The 25,974-nt window shown below is 46.4% G+C and overlaps 1 protein-coding gene across 2 annotated transcripts; it reads right to left on the reverse strand.

Annotated features, from left to right (window-relative positions):
- Window positions 1–864: 864 nt before the first annotated feature.
- Window positions 865–19,355, reverse strand: RNPEP (arginyl aminopeptidase). Of its 2 annotated transcripts, XM_080918419.1 has the most exons (11): window positions 18,878–19,355; window positions 15,274–15,414; window positions 14,125–14,273; window positions 9,986–10,102; window positions 9,149–9,384; window positions 6,221–6,334; window positions 5,352–5,464; window positions 5,060–5,168; window positions 3,381–3,605; window positions 2,226–2,368; window positions 865–1,267 (listed from the first exon to the last, which is right to left on the reverse strand). In XM_080918419.1, the coding sequence occupies exons 1-11, from the start codon at window positions 19,322–19,324 to the stop codon at window positions 1,109–1,111; spliced, it is 1,953 nt and encodes a 650-aa protein (XP_080774545.1). In that variant the 5' UTR covers window positions 19,325–19,355; the 3' UTR covers window positions 865–1,108. The 2 variants fall into 2 exon arrangements, with proteins under 2 accessions (XP_080774545.1, XP_080774546.1); XM_080918420.1 differs by lacking the exon at window positions 2,226–2,368.
- Window positions 19,356–25,974: the final 6,619 nt, after the last annotated feature.

Raw genomic sequence — 25,974 nt, forward strand, 5'->3', positions numbered from 1 at the left:
ATGGAGAAACCCCATCTCGAAAAACAAACAAAATATTGACAGGTCTTAGGACTGATGGGAAAGATGTGAAAGGGAGGGAAGGAAGGGGCCATGGGACAGTCCTGAGAAAGCTCAGCTGCGATGTCAACTATAAATGTCAGATCCCCCTCTCTTGCTCTTTTGGACCCTAGAATCCCTGTCCTGAAGCTCTCTGTCTGGCTTCGTCAGAGACAGAACTTCAGCTTTTTCTCCACCTCTGTGTAGGGAGGGCAGGGCCACAGAAGCCTGACAGAGACCAGCTCAAAGTCCCCTGTGTTTAGGAAAGGGAACTTAAACGTATCTCACACTTTCTCTTGTCATTTCCATTCCCAAACCAAGATGCTAACTGATCTTACCTCCACAGGGAATCAGGAGACCAGAATTCAGTTACAGTCCCTCAGCAGACTCTGCTGGTCTCAACCCATTGTAATCATTAGTGAGGATCTGGGGCAGGGGAGGCCTAGCAAAGCCCAGGGATGTGAGGGAGAACAGCCATGGGGTGGGCAACCGTGAGCACATGATACAAAAGGACACCAGCTGTGACCCCAGCACTCGGGAGGCAGAAGGATCACCTCAGGTTTGAACCTGGTCCACATAGTGAATCCCAGGTCAGAAAGAACTGCATAATGAGTCTTGCAAAACACAAAACCCCAGGCTTGGTAAGATGGCTTAGTGGGTAAGAATACTTGTCACCAAGCCTGGTGACCCAAGCTTGATATCTCTCTCTCTCTCTCTCTCTCTCTCTCACACACACACACACACACACACACACACAGAGAGAGAGAGAGAACCTTTCTTAAACATAATGAGTCAGTCTATAAAACTCCAACTTATCTACTTCTTGCTTAAAAACATTTATTTGAAAAGAGAAAGAATGACATTTTACTCTCTGCAGCCTGGGCTAGGGGGAGCATGGGAGGACCTTCTAGAACTCTCGGGACTCTCTAGACTAGAAGCTGCCACCGGGGCAGAGGCCCAAACCCAGAGAACAGAAACTCCGGGACACTGGCTTAAGGACATGAATTTGAGAAGGAACAATTCTTCGGGAAGCCTGCGAAAGCCAAGAGGCAGGGACCACCCAGGTGAGCCTCTAACTGCCCTTGGGCACCAGGATCTGCTGGACATAGTTGACCACATTGCTGTGGAGCTGGGAAGCAGTGGCTGCAAAGGTGTCCTTGGCAAGGGTCCGGGCCATCTCGCTGCCAGCCATCATGGTGTGGTACAGTGGCAGAGTGTACTTCTGCTTTCCCTGTAAGAAACACAGACACCTGTCCTCAGTAGCTGGCTCAATGGGTCTTCTCAGCCCTCCTCCCCCAACAGCAGCCATGTGGGGGGTCAGAGCGGGAATGAAGTACTTCCCATGGAAAGTACTGATTTTGGTATCTTCTACGGGGTGGAAGACGATCCTGGGGGAAATAAAGTTTAGCGTGAACCCCAAACCCTAGTAACGAGGGACCATCTACGAATACAAACAAATGATGGGTTGACACAATGGGACCACAAACTTTTGGAAAGTTGGAGGCAGATAGTCACCAAGGCAATGACAGCCAAAACCCAGGGCCATGTAAGGTCCATCTGCAATCAAGCCAAACCCCCACAAATCAAATTCACATCACTGCACGGCAGCTGCAGGGCAAGCGCCTGGGCTCCAGATGCTTGGCAACCAGCCAGAGAGTTCAGAGGACCTTCCACAGACCTGCCATTCCCACTCCACACAGACGCAATGGCAGAAGATGTCATCTACGCACTGCCTTGGATCCATTCAGTTTCTCCTTGCTCTGGAGTTGAGAATACTGTTTGTTTATCGGAGAGCCTTCTGCCTTAAGGGGTTACTCTCATAGGCATCTGCTGGTGCTACAACTCCAGGGAGCAGGGACACAGTCTAACCAACCTTCACTCACCTCCTTTGTTCTTTTGCATGACTAGTCCTCAAATTACCCACTGCCCTCTTCCCAGTTTTCGGTGAGCTCTAAGGAGCTTCATCCCCTTAGGCTTCACCGGCTGATTTCCAAAAGGCTCCCTAAACCTGCAAACTTCTCTTTCTACAGGATGAAGCTTTGGGGAGTTACACCAGCACCAGCATGATCAGGAGGGTCCCTCAGGGGCCAGACACACAAGGCTCTCCTGTGGCTCGACGCGCATTAAGTCCTCGGGTATGATAATAGAGGTCCACAGCCTATGAGGGGACCAGAGATGTCATTATCCACCTGACTCTGTAAGAAGTCCTTCACTTTCCAGAACTCCTCTTGGTGGTCATTCTTAAGGATGATTTGACCCCATCTTAGCCGTAACTCAGCATTCTGAGCATTGGAAATCTTTGGGTATGTCTCCCCAAGTTTTTTCACATTCCCTAGAAAAGAGAAAGTGACAGGCTGTTGGTGACCAGCTGAGGAGCTCAGAAAGCTCACTGTCAGGGCTGAGTGTCTGCCCTCATTCCCTCCAAAAGCCCTGGCAGAAAGCTAGGGGTTTCTCTTACCACCCACCTCTCCCCATCCATTCTGCTCATGTGTCCCATGATGATGCTCTAGTACCTTTAACCTCACTCCAGACTCGATGCTCTTTTCCACGTGTTCCCTCCTACCATTATCTAATACATCTGGATCCAGCTTTGGAATCCGAATGTGTTCGGTTACTTATTCTTAGTATGAAAACTCCTATGTCCAGAGAGGTGACTCACAGGGATTTGATGACTATGATTTCTGAAATGGGCAACAACAAAGCATCAGATGATGGAGGTGGCTCAGTGGCTGGGGGCACTGGCTGCTTTTCCCCAAGGACCTCAGTTCAGTTCCCAGCATCCACATCAGATGGTTTACAACTTGTAACCACAACTCCAGGGGATTTAAAACCTGCTTCTGGCACCCATGGGTGCCCATATACATGGGACAGACAAACAAAAACACACTTCAATAAATCTTTAAAATAACTCTTAAATTTAAAAAAAGTTTTGGTGACTAGGTTCAAATCTTAGCCCAACAACTTAGTATCAGTTACTGGTGCTGTTCTGCTAGAGTCTCTGTGACTAGGGGATTAAAAGCATACTGTCCCTTCACGAAGTAATCATGGGGATTAAATGGCCTAACAGAAACAGAGTTTAGAGAGGGTCTTGGGGCCCTGATCAATGCCAGGCTTTATGAATTTGATCTCCTTGGCACGTGTGTGTGTGTGTGTGTGTGTGTGTGTGTGTGTGTGTGTGTGTGTAACCATCACTGTTCTGATGGCAGAGTCTTGTGAAGTGTTGGCCTCCTTTCTACCCGGGAGTCGCTTAGAGGCCAAATCACTTCTGAGCCTCCTCGGACATGAAGCTGTGCACCCAAGCAGCCTGGATCCAGGATGCTGAGGAGGTATCCCACTGTCTTTACCAGGAGGGAGAGGAGACTTCTGCAGGATCTTATCCAGGAAGTAGACAAGTTGGTAGGTCTTCCAGGCAGAGATGGCCACTGCTTCAATAGCTTGCATGTCTGGCTCTGAGGTCGCCCACAGCTCTGCCAGCTCTTCAGCTGGCTTCATGAGTGAGTCCCCGGGGGAGAGGTCGGGGAGGTAGGGGGGCCAGCCGGGGGTGTTCAGCCATCGATCAAACTCAAAACCTCACAGGTAAAAGAAAAGCAGACCCTGTTAGAACTCTCGAACAGTCAACGTGCCGAAGCAATTTCCTGAGCATGCAAGTCCCATTTCCCCATCTGTGGGGTCCTGGCTAGTTGGCACCTGGAGACGCTCACAGTAACACTGGACTATGCCTGTTTCTACTGTGGAACTTGTTTTTGCTTTGAAATTAGCACTCTGTCATCAGGTGACAGACACAGTTCTAACCAAGCTCACCCTGCTCTTCCTGTCCTAACAGCATGGTGGGTTAGCACCAGGATCCAAGTCCAGGCTGCCTAGCTTCCCATCCTAACTCTGCCACAAGGCTCTGGGAGGCCAGGAGCATGTTATTTTACTCTTGGCGCCTCAGTTGTTTGTAAAATGGGGGTGCTAGGCCCCACCTTAGTTGACAGTTATGAAGATTAAATGAGCAAATACACATTAAAAGCTTAGCGTACTGCCTGGTGCATAGTAAGCGCTCAGTAATTATTAACTATTATTCGTTAGTCTCATGACCTTGAAATCCAGGCCTCCAGCCAACTGTAAGACAAGGTGCTACCAAGGTTTGACTTCACCAAACCAATCAGAGTGAATCAGAGTTCCTGTCCCAACAAGGGGTGTGTCTTGCTAAGGGACTGTCTGGGCCATTTAGGGGACATCCTCCCTGCTCTATGAGGAAGTAGCGCTTCCCTGCGGCCAGGATTTCCCTTTGCTTACAGGACCCAAGGAGACCTCACCATGAGCTCAGGACACTAATCTGGACAGCAGAGGTCACAGCAACCCTCTGAGAATTGAAGTCAGCTCTGGTTCTCTGTCTTCCTGACACAAGGTCTCACATAGCTCACACACACTGGCCTTAAACTCACTGGAACCAAGAGGCTTATCAACCCTTACCCTCTTGTCCCTACCTCCCCCAAGAGCTGGGGTTGAAGTCATGCCCAAAGTTTTTTATTTTGTTTGACTTAAACTCACCATATAACCCAGGCTGATCTTAAAAGTTATGGCTATTGGCTGCCTTGGACTCCAAAGCACTTAAGTTCAACTTAAAAAGAGATTTTTTTCATTTGCTTTTATGTTTTGGTGCAGGGGGTCAAACTCGGGCCCTCATATACTACAAACAAGTGTTCTACGACCTGAACTACACTGCCAATCCAGAAGTTGAAGTCTGCCTCCTCTCTCTCTCTCTCTCTCTCTCTCTCTCTCTCTCTCTCTCTCTCTCTCTCTCTCTCTCTCTCTCTCTCTCGGGATTGAGTTGAGGCCAGGGTCTTACATACACTAGGCATATGCTGGACCATGGAACTCCACCCCAGCCACCAGTTGTCATTCACTGAACAGAGCCTGGGGTCCTGGGCTGGCTCTCCAAATGGCAATTCACCAGGAACCTATGAGTCCATGTTTTCCTGTCTCGTCGTGCTCATTCTGAGTTCTTGGAAGCCCACAGTCCAGTCTCTCTGCTTACCTGGAATGGAATCTACTCTCTTCTTCTTCAGCTCAGGGAAATACTCCAGGTAGAATTCCAGAAAATCTTCAGCCAAGATACTTTGAAATTTAAACTCATTTACATAGGCCTGTGAAGAGGGACGTGGCTGTTGTCTCTCTGGCCACCCTGGGGAGCAGAGTCTCCCCCCATCTCTCAGGCTCTCTCTGACCCCTTACCTCTTGTGAATGTGCCCCTACCTCTTCCCCATCACTCTGGCCTGGCTGCTTTCCCTGCTCCTCGTCCTTCTCCCCACACGGACAGTAGACTGTACCTTGAGAAACTTGTCGAACTGATCCTGATCACCCACCAGGTGGGCCAGGTATGAGACAAAGCAGTAACCTTTCTCGTAGGGGGTCTCATTGTAGGTGTCATCGGGGTCAACGCCTGGCAGAAAGGAGAGCAGACAGGACTGAGTGTCTGTAAGCACCTTCTCAGACTTACAGTTGGAATCGCTCAGACTACACCCTCCCCAGTACAGCCAAGGTTTCTAGGCCATCGATGGTCCCCCCCTTGGCACGTCAAAGGTAATATAGCAGAGGGTCAGTAACTATGGATCTAAGAGGGTCAGGGAGAGCTAGCATATTTCCTTCACTAACTTTTAGGGCTGAACATGCTCAGACTTTTGAGTCCTGTTGGTCACCATCTACACAGTCAATATCCCAGATATTGTTTTTACAACTGTCCTAGACTTAAGCTAATCACCAATGTACAAAAAGTTCATTTTACAGTCAGTGGCACCAGAGAGGACACGCTTCAGTTGCACAAAAGGGTTTTAGGTTAGTCACACGTGAAACTAAAAAAAAAAAAAAAAAAAAAAGCTAGAAAGCAGGAAGTCCCGAGCTGACAGGTGCATGACCTTGGGCAAGTCACTGAATTTGCCCATTTCTGTAATGGGAAGCTAACACAATTTACAAGCTTCCCTTCTGAGACAAGGATAAAAAAGAATGAGAGAGAACCTGTACAAGTCATTAAGAACTTAGTGGCTGAGATGGTTGTGTTCAGTTGGTCTACAGAACAGGGGATGGCCAGAGCACTCTGGTGGTCCACTACTAAAAGAAAGCATTCTAACATGTGGCTCAGACTAACTTGGGGCTCCAAGCGTAATTTACTGGAGGGGGGAGACAGAGGAGCCTTCTGGACCTGGTTCAATCTTCACCCGAAGCTTGTTGAGTGGGTTTTCCTCTCCAGACACATCCATGTGCTGCCGCAGCAGAGCCCTCCCCGTTGCGGCCTCCAAGCAAGTGTAAGCAGCTCCTGGCCAAAAACAAACCACAAACCCCAAGTTTACCAAGTCCACATTTTCCCACAGAGGTACTGTGCTGTCCCCTTGTGGCCTGAGGCTCAATGGCATTACCTCCCAGAGTAACATGGAACATGACTCAGCCCCTCCCTAGCTCCCTGATCCTCTGGGATATACAGAGGTTTGGTTAACCTGACATGTGGGTCTCTCCCACAAGGACTAGGGAAATCTTTCCTTGTTAACAGGAATGAATGTATTTTTATTTTTAGGTAACAACTTGGTCTCTAGGAAACTTAAAATAGTTTTCCTCTGATGATCCTGTTGTACAAAAGAAACTGTCACCTTCAAAAACATCAAGCATTTAGCCTGGGCATGGTGGCACAGGCCTTTACTTATCCAGCTCCAGGGTAGCAGAGGCAGGTGGATCCTTCTGAGTTTAAGGTCAGTCTGGTCTACACAGTGAATCCCAGGCCATCCAGGGCTACATAGTGAAACCTTGTCTCAAAAAAAGAAAAAAAGGGAGGGGGGGGGCAGGGCCGGAGAGATGGCTCAGTGGTTAAGAGCACCAACTGCTGTTCCAGAGGTCCTGAGTTCAATTCCCAGCAACCACATGGTGGTTCACAACCATCTGTAATGGGATCCGATGCCCTCTTCTGGTGTGTCTGAACACAGCCAGAGTATATTCATACGTTAAATGAATAAATAAGTATATTTTTAAAAAAATCAACTGTCTTTTAAATTTTTCTTCTGGCTTTAAAAACAGTACCTTGGGAACCAGAGGCGTGGTTCAGTGGGTAAAGGAGCCTGCCACCAAGCCCTAGTACCTTCAATCAATCACCAATATTATTTCAAACGGAGAGAAGCCATTGCAGAAAGCTGTTCTTTGACTTCCACACACACACTTCGACTCCTCTGCTTACTACATGTTCTGACTCTGAGCCTCCCTTGGCCTCAGTTAAAGATATACTATGGGATTCCAGCTTTAGCTCTGCTGAGCTAAACTTACTATGTAGTTTAGGCTACCCTTGAAGTCAGCTCAGGCACCATGGCCAACAAGACAGCATCCTACTAGATGACCCTGGCTGGCCTCAAACTTGTGACCTTCCTGCTTTAGTTCCCCAGTGGTAAGAACTCACAACCATGAGTCACCATGCCCAGGATTCTTTATGGCTGATTAAGAGATTCACAAACAAGATCTTGCTCTGTGCACTTTGAGTACAGCACTGGTCAAACTTTTGGGGAAGTAAAAGATAACACACATTGAAAGTCTACCGTGTTCAGACCTAGTGGTGATGGGGATTTTGTTGTTGTTTTGTTTTGGTTGGGTTTTGTTTGTTTGTTTGTTTTTTCAAGGCAGGGTTTCTCTATCATCCCTAGCTGTCTCGGAACTTGCTCTGTAGACCAGGCTAGCCTTGACCTCACAGAGCTCTGTCTTCCTCTGCCTCCTGAGTGCAGGGGTCAGAGCTGGGTGCCATCTCTGCCAGGGCGCTGTGTTTCTCATTGCCCTCCTTCCTGAAATCTCCAGAGGTATGCCCTGACATATAAAAATGGTTGTCAAAATATCTCTTTTTCTTTTTGAGACAGGGCTCCTGTAGCTCAGGCTGGCCCCACTAGCTTTGACCTTCTGAGCATGAAGGTCACAGGCATGCACCATCATGCCCAGTTTTACGTCTGCAACAGAACCCAGAGACTCATGCATGTTAGGCAAGTACTCAGCCAGTGAGCTATTGAACTTTATCAACATCCACACCCCACCCCACCCCCAGCCCTCAGTACTGAGAATCAAACCCCAGGCTTTGTGCATGCCAGACAATCACTCTACCAAATGGGCTAAGTTACCAGCCCAAACCCTATTCAATTTAATGAAAAGTTTTAAAAATATTTTAAATGCTTTTAATTATTTTTAAGAATTAAAAAAAGTTATATATTATTATCAAACTAGTTTAAAACCATTGATGTGAGAAGGAACGGCATATGACTTTGCTCCCAGTGCTCGGGAGGCAGAGGCAAGGATCTCTGGTCTGTACAGTTAAGTTCTGGCCAGCCAGAGATGCTCAATGAGACCCTGAGCATCAAACAAACCGAACCTCCAGACGTCTGACCTTTCATTCTTGCAAACAGAAATTCAGCATTTAGAAGGTAGAGGCAGGGGGAGGAGTCTGACCTGGTTTATATAATGAGTTCCAGACCAGAAGAGCCCAGATAGCAATAACTTGCCTGAACCCTGCCCTTCAGTACTGGAGATTGGCCCTAGGAAAGCACTTTGCCAACTGAACAAATGAATTGTATCCTCAGCCCAAGACCTGCCTCAAAAATGCCCCAAAGTGCTGGGTGTGGGGCTTTCATCCCAGAACTCAGAAAGCGAAGGCAGGCAGATAGGTGATCTGTGTGAATTCAAGGCAAGCCAGGTCTACACAGTGAGTTCTAGGCTGGCCTGCTGTGAGGTCTGTCCCAAGCAACACAAAAACAAGCAATAAATACAAAAGAAAATTTAAATGGGGTTGGAGAGATGGCTCAGAGGTTAAGAGCCCTGACTGCTCTTGCAGAGGACCTGGCTTCAATTCCAGCACCCACACAGTGACTCACAGCCCCCGTAACTCGTGTTCCGGGGATCTGATGTCATCTTCCGACCTCCGCAAGGACCAGGCACTCATATGTTGAACATACATGCATGCAGGCAAACCACTCACACAATAAAAATGAATAACGAAAAACCCCACAGTTTCCTGCTAAGTCCCGCCTCCCTTCATGCCCCCCCACACGATGAGACCACAGGAGCAGGTGGCGCTCAAAATGGAGCCAGGTGCTTGGAAGGGATGGCACCTTACCGAACAGGATGGTGGAGATCCTCCTCTGGGCATACATGGTGAACCCTTCATTAAGCCAGAACTCCCCCCAGTTGGCATTGGTGACTAGGTTCCCAAACCAACTGTGGGAGATCTCATGGATGATGACGTCGGCTAACGAGCGGTCCCCTGCTAGCAGGCACGGGGTGACAAAGGTCAGACAAGGGTTCTCCATTCCTCCAAATGGGAAGGAAGGTGGCATAAAGAGCAAATCATACCTGCCAAGAAAATGAAGTCAGGGGAGGCCCTGATTCTCCAGAGCAGACCTCACTTCTCCATCCTCCTCAGACCCAGAGCTGCAGCCACGAAACAGACAGGCCTTGTGAAAATGAAGCCTGGGCCTCGGGGTGCCACCCCAGGAAGCACCCCTGCCTTCATGCCCGTTCTCTGAAAGGCAGCTGAGTCCTGTTTTACTCTCTTCCCAAACTGGCTATGAGCATGCTCTTAGCTCCATCACACTTATGACCCCAGAGGCCAGCGTGGCATCATAAAGATAGCCCTGTATCTCCAAGCCTGCAGCTTGAAGACTTTAAAGTAACTTCCCACAAAGAGGAAAGACATGCTAGCAAGGCCCTGGGGTATCTCCACTCTCCCCACCTCTAGTCTGGCAGAGCACTTAAATGATTTCAACAACTGTTCCTCCCAGACTCCTTTAGCAGCCTCAAGGAGCTGAGCTCGTCCCTTCTTCTTTGCTTCCTCTCTTGAATTTCTGGGATGAGGAAGCCTGGCTCTAGGAGACAGAGGAAGGGAGAGTGCCCCAGGGAGTGTAGAAAACTGCTACTCGGTTTCATGAAACACATCCATTAACTGATACCACACCTTCCCCAAACATAGGGTCCGAAAAGCTTTTCTCCTGTTGCCAGAAATTCTTCTATGACCCCACTGTATTCCTCCTTGGCAGCTTCAATCAGGCAAGGCTCTGCCCACACCCGGCTCCTAAGCACAGAGAGAAAGAAGAATGCTCAGAGACTGCTTCAGCCACGCAAACCACCTGTAGAACCACCTTGGTCCCATATTTGAGCCAATGCAATGTGGACATGTGGCCAGCGATTCACACAGGAGAGATGAGATCAGACTTCGTTCAGCCCCAAAAGGCTGCTCGTCATACTTGGGTATGAGAACCTAAGACTGCCTTAGGGAGGTGCCAGGAAGCCCCTCTAGGCTACAGGGCTTAAACCCACATGATATCTACAGAAACTAAATTCAATCCTGCAAATGTGACTATAAAATAAAACAGAATATAGGACTCAGGCCTGTAATCTCAGCATTGGAGAAGCTGAAGCAGGAGGATTGCTGTGAGTTCCAAGATAGGGCTATAAAGTGAGACCCTATTTCAAACAAAACAAAACAATATCAGATAAAAAAGACAGTATTTAAGAGACCTTCATAAAGCAACACAATTACTTTCCTTCTTCCTATTTATGGGATAGATGAAGGGATTCTGATAATGGCTAGATGTGATGGTGTAACTCTTCAATCCCACCACTTGGGAGGGGGAGACAGGTAGATCTCTGTGAGCCCCAGGCAGCCGAGTCTACATGGAGAGTTCCAGGGCTACAGGTGTACACACATGAACACATACACTATAATAATAAAATCCCTGGAATTAAGAATTGTCTTCTGAGATAAGAGTAGTAATATTCATGGAAAAGTTGACAGTTCTTTTAGGTGCCAAATGACATTGTCTTTACTTCATAATGAAGCTAGAATGGCCTTCACTCCTCAGAGGAACAGCATGATATACTGGCTTTTAAATGGTCTAGAACAGGCTACTGAGTTGGCTCAGGAGTTAAAAGCACTTGCTTGCCATGCCTGATGACTGAGTTCTGAGACCCACCTACTGCAAAGAGAACAGTGACTCCTGCAAGTTATCCTCTGATCTCTACATGTACATTGCACACAAACGTGTTTGCACACATGCACACACAGACAAATAAATGTGCATATAATTATGAAATTTTGAAAATGGAAAAAAATGGTCTACAACAAAAACAAGCCCATGTATAAATAAAACTAGTATGGCAGAACAGGGGTGTGCACAGGTGTTCAGTGTATGGTCCCTTCAACTTTTTATAGCTTGAATTTTTCATGAAAATTAAGAGCTAGTGAACAAGGTGGTACACATGTGTAATACCAGCATTAAGATTTTTATTATTTATTTACATGAATGCATGTATGTGCATGTGCAAACGTGCATGGCACAATGTTGGTCAGGGAGTCTAGTTCTATTGCGTATGACTCAGCTTAGATTATCAGGCTTGAGGCAAGTACCTTTACCCAATGAGCTGTCTTACCGGAGCCTTGTAATCTCAGCATTTCAAAGGCTGAGGCCGGAGGATTGAGAGTTGAAGGCCATTCTGGGCTACATAGGAAGACCGTGTTTCAACCAACCAACCAACCAACCAACCAACCAACCAACCAACCAACCAACCAATCAACCAAAGAATAAAGACAGGAGAAAATCAGAAGTGAAGAGGGAGAAACAACACCACCATCAGGAACAGAGGGCCAAACAGGAAGTCAAAGCTGAGAGAGTCAGGGATCAGGCCAAGATCGCTTAACTCCAAGGGTAAGCTGACACCAGGATTAGGGACTCCTGAAGCCAAGGCCTGCCTAAGTAGCTAGTCTCAGCTGGTTATCCACAAGAGGATGCAAATATTATCAACCTCACTGAGTCTGGGGAACAATTAGGAGGGATCATATACAAAACAGCCATTGGGTTCCATCCTCTTACTTTCTACCCAGAATGCTCTTGTGGTACCAGGATCCGGAATAGGAGGAAAACTGTGCCAGAGACCCTGGTATTTAACATACACCATGAGCCCTCGGGTGGACAAGGGATGTCCACCCCTGATGGGGGATAAAGAAATCATCATCATTATTTCTTTTGTTTTGTTTTTTTCCAGGAAGGGTCTCATGTAGCCCAGGCTGCCTCGCTGTGTGGATGAGGAGGATCTTGAACTTGGGATTCTCCTGCCTCCACTTTGTAAGTGCTGACATTACAGCACTGTCCCACACCCCTGGCTTATGCACCGGACATACCAAGGCTTCATGCATGCAAGGCAAGCATTTTATCAACGGACCTACACCCCGAACCACCATCAGCACCAGTTAAATGGACCATGTTACCTTATTTGACATGCTTTTGGGTCATTTTTTTTTTCTTTACAACTTTATTTTTAAAAAAATCAGATATGTGTGCATATTATTAAAAGCATTTTAGCATAAAACTATATGAATATATTTTTGTCAGAACTTGAATTTTTAAAGGTTTGATAGTATGCATTGAAATCTTACTATTTACAATGATCATAAAGTAAAACAAAATGTAACATGGAAATAGTCAAAGTTTTCTTGGTGGGTAAAGATAATGATTTTTAAATACCAAATATTGCCACAAGGCTATCTTCTTAGCTCTTGAGTTATTAATGATTTAAGGTCTAGGTGTACCCCACTCTGAGAAACCTTATTGGGATTTTTTGTTTGTTTTTTTTTTTTTTTTTTGTAAGAAGGACTGAGGCTTCCACTTTTTGGCCTTTTTTTTTTTTAACTTCATATAGTCTGTGAGTTGTTTCTGGGGGTATTCAGAGCTTTCTGGGGCTAGTATCCAATTATCAGTGACTGCATATTATGTCTGTTCTTTTGTAACTGGGTTACCTCACTCAGGATGATATTCTCGAGATGCATCCATTTTCCTAGGAATTTCATAAAGTCATTGTTTTTAATAGCTGAGTAGTATTTGGGTCAATTTTTTATAGAGGGATCAAAAGAATATTCTATAATATGCCTTCTGTCATATGGCATGGATCCTGACATCTTCCCATTGCTATTATGATCAACTCATACGCCATCTTGTTTGTTTGAAGGTGAGGTCTCACTGTGTAGCCCTGGCTGGCCTCAAACTCACAGAGCTCCTATTGACTCTGCCCTCAGGGTGAGATCAAAGATGTGCATCACCATACATAGTTCACTTCATACTCTGCTAATAGAATGTTAGGACAAACACATCCTCAAACCACAGGCCATTTCTTATCTTGCAATCAGAGGAAAAATCCTCTGGTGACAAAGATGACCTCCCTGACTGTTAGGAATATGATAACATCTTGTCTTTAGAGAGTGGTATGGTAGTGCTGGGAATATAGCTCAGGGTATATTATATCCCCTGCTGTAAAACCAGAGCTAAGGAACAAGAGAGGCAGGAAAAGGGCCTGGACTGTGCATCCCAAGCTTCGACCCTTTCACAGCAGGATTAAGCTGCAGAGAGAGATGATATGAAAATCTGGAAAAAAAAAAATCTATTCTTCTGGTTTTAGATAGGATTATTCTATTCAGCCCTGGCTGGCTTTGAACTTGATACTTTCTGTCTCAGCATCCCTAGTAACTGGGGTTGCTGGTGTGTGCCACTGTGCCCAGCTCCTGGCTGACATTCTTGCCTCAACAAACGGTACAAAATACCTTTTTGCCTAAATCCACCTAGCATCATGACATAGCATATCATGTCTAGACCAAGGCATCTGCAGCAGACAGAAAGGACAGTCTTTTTCCCTTTAAAAGGATGCAATGAGATCCAAGATTTGCAGAATCCAGAGCCGGAGGAAATGGGTTTTGGCACAGAGATACATACAGTGGCTAGAAGGAGCTCAGTGCTTAGTTACTAATCGAGATCAGTCTTCTAGAACTTCCACCTGAGCACCAGGTGCTCACCTGACTGAGCGGCTGCCTCCATCCATGAGACTCCACTATAGCTCCAGCAGCTGCTGCTGTACCAGCAGGACTGGTGGGCTCATCGCTTAGACACAGAAGAAAGGAAAAAGGAGGGGCAGGGAGGAGGAAGAGAGGAAATCTAGAACCTCTACCAACCTACTCCGAATCTGAAGACAGCAGACACAGGATCCCACACTACCCCCAAGAGCCGTTTTATCGGGACAATCCAACCTTGACTAGCGAGTGTTTCTTACCTGGGTCCAACCTCAGCTGAAGCCAGATCTCCAATGGCCAAAGCTATCAGATAGGAGGGGATGGGCTGGCTCATCCGGAAGAAGAATTGATTTGGTCCTCTCTTCTCCCATGTGCTTGCACTCATCACAGCTGTGAAGCCATCAGGAACCTGGCCACAGAGAAGATGTAGGACACCTCACCCACAAAGCCTCCTTCGCTTGAGTATCTATCGATTTGTTCCCTTTCAAGTGAAGTATTTCCACGCAGCCTCGACTAGTCTGGAACTTGCTGTGTGTACCTCAGCTGACCTGGAACTTTTGACGGTCCCCCTGCCTCTCTCTTTCTGGCTGTTTGAATTACATAACCGTGCCTGCCACAAAGGCCTCTCTGGCCTAACTTGATAAATAGTACGATCGGAAGCAGTGACAGTGATGACTTGGAGTCCGTCCTGGAGAACACAAAGGTTTCAAAAGCTCACACTGATGGGATTGGACTGCGTAAAATTTCTGCCAATAGATGAAACTTGGTGACAGGTGCCTTTAATACCAGCACTCAGGATCTCTGAGGCCAGCCTGCTCTACATCGAGAATTCCAGGCTAGCCAGGGCTACATGGTAAGATGCTGTCTCAAACAGCAACAGCTGCAGATGGAAAACTTCACAAGAGCAGACTGTTCAGAGATTCCACTGGGTGGATGTAATAAGTTACCGACCAAAATGGGACCTGGTGGGTCTGAAGTTATGTTCTCTGTCTCTGTCTTTCTCTGAGATGGGGTCTGACTAGATGGGCTAGGTTGGCATTGAACTCATGATTCTTGTGTCTTTGCCTCCTCAGGGCTGAGATTATAGACATGTACTATTGTGCCTGGCTTTTTTTTTTTAACATTAAAGAAACATTTATTTTAATATGTTTTAATTATGTGTGTGTGTGTGTGTGTGTGTGTGAGAGAGAGAGAGAGAGAGAGAGAGAGAGAGAGAGAGAGAGAATTCCGAAATGTAAATATAAATGAAGGTGCCCATGAGATGCTAGACCCCTGGACAAAGAGTCATAGACAGTTGTAAGCCACCTGATGTGGGTGCTAAGAACTAAACTGGAGTCCTCTGGAAGAACAGAAGTGCTAAGCCATCGACTCATTCATAATCTCAAGCTTACTAAGTTAAGTCACATTACCTCAACCAGAGCCGAATATGTGCATTTCACTGCTGGAGTGTCAAAACAAGGGAAAAAGGCTCGGTTTAAGACCGCCTGACCCTGGGTATAGACGAAGGGCTTCTTCTTTCCTGCTGTCTGCTCAGGAGCCAACCAGCAAACCTAAGAGAGAACAGAGAAGCATCTCAGAACAGGCAGATCATGAACAGAGAAAGGAGCTAGCTGACATGGGACATTTTCAGGACATTTCATAATCATTTAGACCTTCCTGCTAGCCAGTCTGTCCCTGACTGTCCAGTTCAAGTGTGTGCTTAATGTACACTGGAATAGGCCATGGTCTCATGCCCACACCTCAGGGCAGACACTGCATGGGAATCACTGTATCCCGTGGGCATCTCAGGAATCCTGTCAGAGCCTCAGACTGAGATGAGATTCTGTCCTCCCCTGTGTTCTGGCTGTAGCACTTTCCCATCTAACCAGAGCAAGATGTTTGTTTGTTTTGAGAGGGTTGTAATGTAGCACATGCCTGGCCCGGATTTTATTTATATTTTTAATGAATACTTATAAGTTGGTTAAATCATCCTTGCATGTAGTAAATTAACTCCTAATCTCTCCCATATCTGGGTAGACTGGATCTCCCTTTAAGGTATTTCTTCCAGTGATCCTTCAGAAAAGCCCAGAAGTGGGGACAGAGACCTCGAATTATACAAGTATGGTAAGATGTCCCAGTGTACCTTAGTTTCTGATAAACCGTCAGAAACTAAACTATCTGTAGCGCAAGGTTATTTTGTCACAAGCTGGCTCTCAACCACCAGTTGTTTCTATGACACAAATGTAGCTTTCTTAGTTACCCCATGTCTCCTTTCTGAGTGCTTGGGGCTATGACTAATGTCGTAGTTGTCTAGCAGTAAGAAAGCCAAAGCTCTATCATGAAAAGCAGCCACCTTAGTTCTGCCCATAGCAAAAGGAAACCATACACAGCATAGGTTAAACTGTTCATGTGTGTTTTGTATGAACGTGTGTCCATTTAAAATTGAACAATGGGTTACACTGTTCTAGAAAGGTTTCAGAGGTGAAAGAAAAGTATCTGATCAAACCTTTAAGGGCAAGCAAGAGTCAGATGTTGGAAGGAAGGAGAGAAGCCTTTCTTTAGCAGGTGAGAGAGGAAAGGGGGGCCTGGGAACTGCGAAGGCTCTGGGCAGACTGGTATGAGGCAGGCCTGAGTAGGCAGAAGGAAGGGCTTTGAAAACAAGGATCTAAGACACTTTAAAGACACATAAGAAAGTGTCTTTAAATTTTGATGTTGAGTTTTTCTTTGCCTGCTTTTGCTCAAGTAGAATAAATGCAATTAGTCTTCCAATAACTACAGTGTAGCGTGGAAGTCGGGTGACACAGGAGAAAGGATAACAAATACTAATATGGGGGAATGACTGAGGTCAACCCCGGCATTTGGATGACACGTTGATACTACAGACTCAATACAGTGTGATCCAAGTGGCACTGCACCTCTGAATTTCCCCCTCCAGAATTTACAGTTCCAGTCTAATCATCTAGTCATGGGGGAAAAAACATCTGAAATTTTTCAGTAGAAGAGCATTCTATAACGTACCTGGCCAGCAGTCCTCCAAACTGTTAAGATCAGAAAAAAACAAAACAAAACCAGGAAAGCCCGACAAACTCAAAGACGGGCAGCTACCACAAAGTACTGCTTTGGCTGGGCTCCTGCATCAGAAAAGGAAGCAGGTAAAAAACTAAGATCCAGGTAAAGTCCACGGAGCCTGGTTAGTGCTGACAGTTGGTGTGTGCTGGCGCTGACTGACCAGATGCTAATAGGGAAATGGAAATTGTGGAAAACAAGTAAAGAGCTGTGTACCATCTGCCCAGTATGCTGTTAATCTGCCTTCGGTTGTTATTTTGAATTTGCAGTCCTCCTGCCTCAGCTTCCTGAGCACTGGGACCCCTGGCAACGCGCCATCATGGCTGGCTGGTATCAGGCATGAGATACATAAAGTTCATCGAATTTTGTCAAGTATTTAGACAAGTGCCTTACACATCTTAGGAAACCCAGTTCATCATCCATCCACCATCTTTGCTCAGAGTGTTTTTGTTTTGTTTGTTCTTAAATGATGCAAAAGGAAACAAACAGAACGGAGAAATGAGGAGACCTGTGTGTACTACCTACCGCCCATGTGAATTCTGGGAAAGGATGCTGCAGTGCTTGGGGGAGCATGCTCATTAGAATGGCTGCAAAAGCAAAAAAGGAATGCATGCCAGTGTCTTTAGTGAAGACCTCCACAGTCCAAACAACAGTTCTTTGGAAAGCAGAGAGTAGCCTCAGTCGAGATGTCTTGAAGGACAATTGATTCTGCTTAACTTAAAGACAGAGGAAGGCTAATGAGGCAGGGTCTCCTAAGATGTGCAAGGCACTTGTCTAAACACCTGACGACATCCGGTGAACTTTCTATATATAAACACCTGATACCAGCCAGGCATGATGGCACATTGCCAGGGGTCCCAGTGCTCAGGAAGCTGAGGCAGGAGGACTGCAAATTCAAAATGGATTCTGCTGTTGACTTTGCCACCTTTGGAGTGTGCAAATTTAGGGAGGGTTTAGTTTTCCAATCCTGTTTTTCATTTCTAGCTCCCACTGAAAATTGGGACTCAAGATATAGCACAAGAACCAAAGATGTTTCCCAATGTCAAGCTTCCTTCCAGACAGGGTAGAGAACTTGACTTTGCCTTTGGTGCTAGGTTAGACCACGGTGCTTTGGACTTTCAGTTTCCCTAACAAGTTCTATGACAAGGTTCATTCCAATCAAAGGAGGAAGTCAAGTGCTCTTTGGGTCAGTAAAGGGGAACTGTTAGCTGGATAAGCAAACTCCAATAGTCTGCAAACAGCTTTGGTGAACCTTGAAAGCCAGCCGAACGCTGTCACTCTTACAGACGTCCAATACATAGTTACCTAACTTCTAGTATTTGTCCACTTCGAAAACTTAAGAAGCAACCAACAGTTATTGAGAAGACCAAATTAGTATAAATCCTAGAGTATCGGCTACACATTGTCATTCTTGCTCAGATTCTTTTAAGTCAAATGCAGGATTTCAAAGGAGGAAGCAAAAATGATTATCTGGGCTTCATGGGCTGTTTAAACCCGTGCAACCAAAAGGGCTTGCTTGCACAAGAGAGAGGACCCTGTCAGCATCCAGCTAATTAACCAACACTGTCCAGGCTTCGGCAAGGAAAATTATAAAACAAAACAAAACAAAATAAAAAGCAAAGTTTGTGTATCAAGTTTCTCAGCCCGAAAACACACAGAATAGCGGACAAGTTGGTCTAGCACGTGTGTGACAGAGACAATGCAGGTCAATCTAAAGCAAATGATCCGGATTGAGGCCAGGGAAGCAAGAAAGACCTGCAGGAGGAACACAGCACCGGCTGGAGAGGTTCGAGCCCAGGAATGGGGGACCAGGGGGCCAGAATCCAGAGTTGGCGCGCGGGGATCTCCCGAGGAAGCTGCAAAGCAGGGCCAGGTTTCCTGCTCTCCGGCTCTGGGCTGCCTACGAGCCGCAGGCTGGCCAAGGGGGCTGGGAAAGGCCGGTGGCCCGGGCGCACGGCGCGCACTCACCCCGGGTCCCTCCCCGACGCGGTAGGTGAGCTCCAGCTGGAAGCGCTCGGCGGCACAGCAGGGCTGCGGGAAGACCACGCACAGGGCCTGGCCGTAGTGCGAGAAGGGCTGTGTGTGGAAAGGCACGGGCTCCGCGAGCGGCTGCTGGTCTCCGGGCTGCCCCCGCCGCAGCGTGGCCTCCGTCACCTCCAGGCAGCTGTGCGAGTCGAGCCGCAGCTCCGAGGCGCCCTCGGGGAGCAGGCAGCACAGATCCAGCGTCGCCCTGCCGCTCAGTCCGCGGCTCCCGGGGCCCGGGCCCGGAGGCCCGAACTCCGCCCGCAGGTCCAGGTGCAGGTGCCGGATCTCGAAGGCACGGAAGCTGGAGGCCGAGGCCACGTCCACGGCTTGGGCCGAGTGCAGCGGCCGCCGGGCCACGCCGCAGCGGCTGCCGGTTCCGCCACTCTCCATGGTTCCCTGAGCGGTTGCTCACCCGCCAGGAAGGCCGGTCGCTCCTCCGGTCCTGGCAGGCCCCGCCTTGAGGCGACGCACCACCCTGCGCCCCGCCCCCGAGGAATGCGGGGGCGGCCACCGCCTCTAACCCCCTGGGGTTGTCCCCTCCCTTGTGGCGCACAACCCTTCTTCCTGCTTCACACAGGCTCCTCACCACCCTTCGATGGAAGTCGGTGGGGTGAGTGGGTCACCGGTCCATTCCTCATCCTCGAAGCCGTCAGCAGGATACAGAGGAACAGAACTTTGATCAACGGGTCTAGGTTGGAAATTTCACTCACTCTCTCTACAGGGTCAGTCATTAGGACTTGTGTGATATCTTGGACAAATTGTAAAACAGGAGTTGTAACGCTTCAAGGAAGATGTCCAGCGTGCTTAGTAAACAGCCACCGCATCCCTCTGCAACCCCAGGCACGCTGATCTTTATTTACACTTTTGTGTCAGGACCAGAGACTTTGTTGTTCTGTTGTATATCTACATGTTTCCACCCAGCTAAATTTTAGTTGTTTCTTTTTTTTTTATTTTAGTTGTTTCTATTTTTAATTTTTTAAAATTAAATGGGTGTTCTCCAGCGCATGCCTAGTGGCTGCAGATGCAAAGAGAGACAGCCCCTGGAAATGGAATTTCAGACCTTGTATGTTGTTATTTGGGTGCTGAGAACCAAACTAGGTCCTCTAGAAGAGCAGCCAAGAATTCTCAACTTCTGGGCCATCTCTCTACCCTAAAGTTTATATTTTTACATGAGTTCATTAAGACTGGCTGTTAAAATCATGTAACTTTTTTCTAATTATGTTACTAGGTAGCCCAGGGTGTCTCAAACTAGCCGTCCTACATCAGCATGAGGAGTTCATTAACTCACTCACTGGCTATTGGAATCATGTAACTTTTTTCTAATTATATTACTGTGTAGCCCAGGGTGGTCTCAAACTGGCCATCCTACATCAGCACGAGGAGTCATGGGACTACACCCCTCCTAGATAATGTTTATCAATGCTGAGGATCAAATCTAGGGCCCTGTGTAGCCTGGGCAAGCACTCCACCACTGAGCTACACATCCTCGTCCCTGTAAAATGCTTAGATGTCCTTTGCATATTCTTTGTATTTTCCTTCCAAGGCTCTACATTTTGTTTCTCTTCAGTGCCAGTGCCTTGCAGTGCCCCAAATGAAGAAATTAATTGAGGTCATTTCCTAGTGATGGAAATGTTTCCGTCCTAAAGAAGAGAGGTCATACAACTTAGGTAGCTCAGAAGGTGACAAGGTTATAGAAATGGGAACCATGCTAGGAGAGGACATTCTCTCTTGTGAAGCTATGGGTAAGTTTCTTCGGTGGTCCACAGTAGCCCTAGCCACAGTGAACAGATGTTCGTGTCTTTGGAGGAGAACAACAGTTTGGAAGTCATATATCTCTATTATCTATCCAAAGATAAAATTTCCCCCCAGGAACTAGGATGAAACTGGGATGTGTTAGAGACTCACACAACGCTAGGCAAACGATTTACCACTGAACTATAACCCAGGCCCCCTCCTCTTCCCCTAAGACAAGGTCTCACTAATACAGCCCTGGCTGGCCTGCAGCCTCAAACTCGGAGATCTAGTCACCTCTGCCTCCTGACTACTGGGATTAAAGTCTTAACTCACCACACTCGGATCTTTTCCCCCCTTAACTTAATGCAGTGAAAATCAAAGAAGCAAGAACATTCCGGGAACAACAAAGCACATGTGTTACATGCTAGGGAAGCTCACCAAGTACAGGGGCTGGAAACTCGGTCCCTCACTTCAAATTCAAATTTGTTTAAAATGTCCTCCAAAGTCCCACTGTCCTGGGTCAGGCTGCCACCACCAACCTTCACTCCCTCCCCCCCCCCCCCACTATGTAAAGGGGAGAAGGGAAAACAGCAAGCTGCTGAAGTTATTAAAAACACGGAGTCCCTGAACAGCGTGACGGTAAGTTACTTCCAACAGAAATTACTATTGCTTATTCCAAGGGATAAAGAGTTCCTGTGGTAGGGTGGTGCAGCTTATTCCGGAAAAGCTGCTAGACTGGGAATTCCACTTGACTTCTGAGTTCCCCAGTAAGTTCCTGCTGGATGTCTGTAAGCTCTGATTTGATGCTATCTTTGCTCTCTGATCCCACCGCTGTCCGCCTCTGCGGGGGTTTGACCTGATGATGCTTTGCTGTGTGTCTGCCGTCTGTCTGCTTCTGTCTGTCTGCCTCTTGCTATTGGTTCTTTTACTTTGTTTTTGACTAATAAACTCACTCATCCGAAGCTGAGAGCACGCCCACAGTTCTCCAGACTGTACAGAACACCGCACCTAGACTCTGGATTTTGTTATTTATTCTCCAATAAAAGGCTTCAGTGCTTTTTACAGCAGGCACTGCTTGTGGGGTGAAAGGAAGTAAGAGCTAGCCATGGGTGAGTACTACCAGGCTTGGTGAGCTGACTTGATCTCAGGGACCCCACCTGGGAGCAGAAGAGAACCGACTGTGACCTCTGACCTCTGCACCTCCCACACATAAATAAATCCAATAACGAGTTTAAAAGAGTCATCTGGAAGGAGTTCCCAAGAGCCAAATTAGAACAACCTGCAAGAATAAATAATGATTGTGTTAGATCATAGCCCACAAGTGAAACAAATACCCATGAGCTTACCCAGGTAAGAAATGAAAAGGCAAATGGGAGCCAATTCTTCTTTTTATTTTTACTTTAATTTTTATTTTATGTGCGTTGGTGTTTTACCCTCATGTATGTCTGTGAGGGAGTTACAGCTATGAGCTGCCATGAGTGTTGAAGCCTGTTCCCCTGACACAGCCGCTGCCATTTTGTTTCATGCCCACCAGCCACCCCATATTGCTGACACAAAAGCAGCGCGACTGTAGACACAGAAAAATAGTTTGGCTCAGAGTTAAGGTCAAGTTGACCATATATTCTGAGGATGATGATGATGATTATGATTATTATTGTAAATTTCCCAACTGTAGCCTTCACTTAGAGCCAGAAAGATAGAGGGCAGCTTGGACTTTATGTCTAAACTACTTGGGAAAAGGACAACCACCCCTCATCCCTCCCAGCACATGCATTTGAACTCATTATGGTTTTTTGCCAATACAAACTGACCCTGGGAAACATCCGTGTTTGTGGCTTTCAGTTCCCATGTCTAATTACGGCCCTGATCGATCAGTTTTGGGAGGGCATTCAATAAGCCCTGTTAAACTGAGATCAGTGTCTGAGTGGTTTGTGCAGTGATCCCCAGATCTCAACAATGTGAGTGCTGGGAACTGAACCCTGTCCTCTGGAAGAACAGTCAGCAACTGTTAACTGCTGAGCCATCTCTCCAGCCCCAAGAAGCAAGTCCCTTCAGGGATCAAGATGTAGAACTCTCAGCTCTTTCTCTACCACCGTGTCTGCCTGCACACTGCCTTGCTTCCTACCATGATGATAATGGACCGAACCTCTGAAACTGTAAGCCAGCCCCAACTAAATGTTTTCCTTTATAAGATTTGTCATGGTCATGGTGTCTCTTCACAGCAATGGAAACCCTAAGACAGATACCATATTTCTGTCTTCAGAGTCAGCCAGAAGACAGGCATCCTTGGGGAACTAGGAGGGAGCTCTCTCTTCCACAGTGGAGCCTTGAGCATAGGAGGAGACCTCCAAAGCCACCCCCCACAGTGACAAATGTCCTTCAACAAGGCAAACCACCACAGTAAAAGCTTACAGGCAAGCAAAATACTCACACATATAAATAAGAGTAAGCCTTTTTAAGAGTAATTCTTTTATGTGCATAAGTGCTTTGCTACATATATTTTTGTGAAATCTTGGAGTTACAGACAGTTGTGAGCTGCTATGCAGGTGCTGGGAATTGAACCGTGGTGCTCTGGAAGACAAGTCTGTGCTCTTAAAGTCAGCTATCTCTGCCACACCCACAAGTTTTTTTTTTTTTTTTTTTTTTTTCAAGAAAAAACATTGTTTGTCAAAATATCTGTAAATGTTGCTTTTATTTCATCAGATGAAGGGATGAGATGAGAGCCACACCCAAGCTGTGCAAATAAAATACAGGGCTTGGGTAGATCCCAGAGCGCTTCTTTCTAGATAAAATAAAAAGGCCCAGATGGGATGTTAAGGCCTAGGTGTGGAGAGCTTTGGGAGCTGCTTCTAGGCATTTGATTTTTGTCACTGGGTTCGGACAAGGAAGGAGGCTCAGATAAGAATATTGGAAACAGCGACCACGGGGCTTTGTTTACTGCTTTGCTTGATCTCTATCTTGTGTGAGCTTCTCTTTTACTACTTTGCTTGATGACTTTGTCTCTGATCTAAGAACTGGCCATGTTTTTTAGATGTACCTAGAATGATATAAAAGCAGACTGGGAGAAAAACAAAGCTGCCTCAGCCTCAGCACTGGCTGGAGTCGTGTTACAATGTTGTCTAATTGTCTTTTTCTTTTCAACCCTCACTCCCTCCCTGGAGACCCTGTGGACTGACTGAGCTGGCTTGGTCACCTAGGTAACTGTTACTTGGCCAGCCTACCATTTTGTTCTGTTACTAATATTATAAGGAAAAATTTTCACATGTTGTTTCTGCTGTTACTAGGAAACTTTCTCATGCCCAAGTTGATTACATATTCTGTTATCTTCTGGCCCCTTGAGAACCAATTATTAAAATCTGTAGAATTGCTTTGTATAGTTATCCACAATAAACTTGGACCCAAACCAACCACCCAGAAGCCCTTCCTGCCAATTGTGTGTAAGCTTTTATGGTATAAGCTGCCCCTGGGATAGACCCCAACATAAGAGAGACGCCTGCACCAATATAAGAAACTAATTGTAATAAGACTTCCACTTTTGAGTAACAGTAAAGTTTAAGTTCCCAAATCCTCCCTCGGAACTGACATCCTACTTGGCAGAAAGAGACATGTATGTGAGTAACTGACATCCTACTTATCATGAATGCTAGACAAGTTCCATCCTGCTAGATGAATTAAGACATGAATATTAGACAAGGCAAATTCCCTGCCACAGTTAAATACCCCAACCAATGGGAACAGGATAAATGTATAACAAGTCATGTTCCTAAGGAAATCCCCTATTCCTAAATCCTGATTGGTGGAATAACTTGGTGCAGATGTTTGTGGAATTTAGGCTTAAAAGCTCTGTAGGTTCTTAACTCAATGTCACAGTTCAGTTCCTGAATCTGGACTGTGGCCCTGTGTTGTAGAAATTACTTAATTCCTGGTCAGGGGTTTCTACCCCACCTTAGATTATTGAGTTCCCAGATAAAAAAGACACAGACAGTCTTTATATTTACAATACAAACCCTAAACAGCACAACAGCTGGGTTACTGCCTACCTTCCATGCTATTAGAATCTACCTTCCTATCAATAACTCCAAGTTATTACTTACTATTTACTATGTCCCGTGGTGGCTTTTCCTTCTTCTCCTCTGCATGGTTCTTCCTCCTCCCTCATGGTCCTTCTCTGACCCCAAGCCTGAAAAACCTAATCCCCACTTTTGTCTCTTCTGCTCAGCTATTGGCTGTTGGCAACTTTAAAAGTTCCACGGGTCCTCACAAATTCAAACACAAGAAAACGTTGGTCCTTTTAAAATATACAATCTCTCTAGCAAACCCCAAATCTCTTCTTTATCACACTGCATCTTTCAGCTGTAGGCTCCTGTAAAGATCAAAATTAAATTAAACACCTTCTTACTCCAAGAGAGAAGAACCAGGGCATAGTCACAATTTGAATAAAGTGAACCCAAACTCCATCAGTGTGAATAACTCAATGTTCGATGTCTGGAATTCACTCAGGATCTTCCTCTTTGGCTCCACCCTCTGTAGTCCATAGCTTGTCTTCTAGGCTCCAGTTCTCTCTACTCCACTGCTGCTGCTGTTCCTGGTGGTCATCCTGTGGTACTGAAATCACCATAATGATGGGATCTTCTGCAAGTAAGCTATACCTTCAGCAATAGCTTCTCATAGGCTCTTCATGGTGCCAAATCTAACTTCTCTGCACCTTCACTAATGGCCTCTCCAAGGACAAAATGGCAGCTGCTTCTCATGACCCCTTTATGTCTTTGAAACCAGTACTAGCTGGGTGACTGTTATTACAACACAGTCAAGGTGCAGCTGTCACCGCCCCTGGAACACAGCTTCTGTGTACCTTCAGGCTACACTTTCCAGATTTCACCTCAACAATACTGCTATCTTCTTAGTCACCGCTAATTTCTCAGTTCCCATCGCCCAGCATTGAGTGTCCCAGCAAAGCAAAGGTTTTACTTTAGTGGTTCTGGTATCTTGTTAATCACAGCTGATTCTTTAGCGCCAGCTAAGCAGAACCACAAAAATCTTAATTCAAAATAACAAATGGCTGCAATATCGACTTTAAACTTCCAGAAACTTCACAAGCCACACCTCCTTCCTCTCCATCGCCCATGTGTCATTCTTATCTTCTAAGCTCCTGCAGAGGGCTGTCAATGAATACTCAAGGGCTTTTCTTGTACTAAATTCCAAAGTCCTTTCACAATCTTGCCCCAAACAGCATAGTCAGGTCTGTCACAACAGCCCAATGTCCTAGGACCAACTTGTGTTAGAGTTATTCTTGCTGTGATAAAACA

Source organism: Micromys minutus (assembly GCF_963924665.1).
Source record: "Micromys minutus genome assembly, chromosome: 6".
NCBI lineage: Eukaryota > Metazoa > Chordata > Mammalia > Rodentia > Muridae > Micromys > Micromys minutus.

Bases quoted from the DNA above. Each gene is read 5' to 3' on its own strand.
- RNPEP (XM_080918419.1), bottom strand. From the start codon at position 19,324: ATGGAGAGTGGCGGAACCGGCAGCCGCTGCGGCGTGGCCCGGCGGCCG. The intron at 5,465-6,220 runs GTCCAGAAGGCT...CCTTTCTGCCAG, and splicing joins TCGGGTGAAGATTGAACCAG to GCGTTGACCCCGATGACACC. The intron at 1,268-2,225 runs GTGGATAATGAC...TGTTTCTTACAG, and splicing joins AGGACTTCTTACAGAGTCAG to GGAAAGCAGAAGTACACTCT.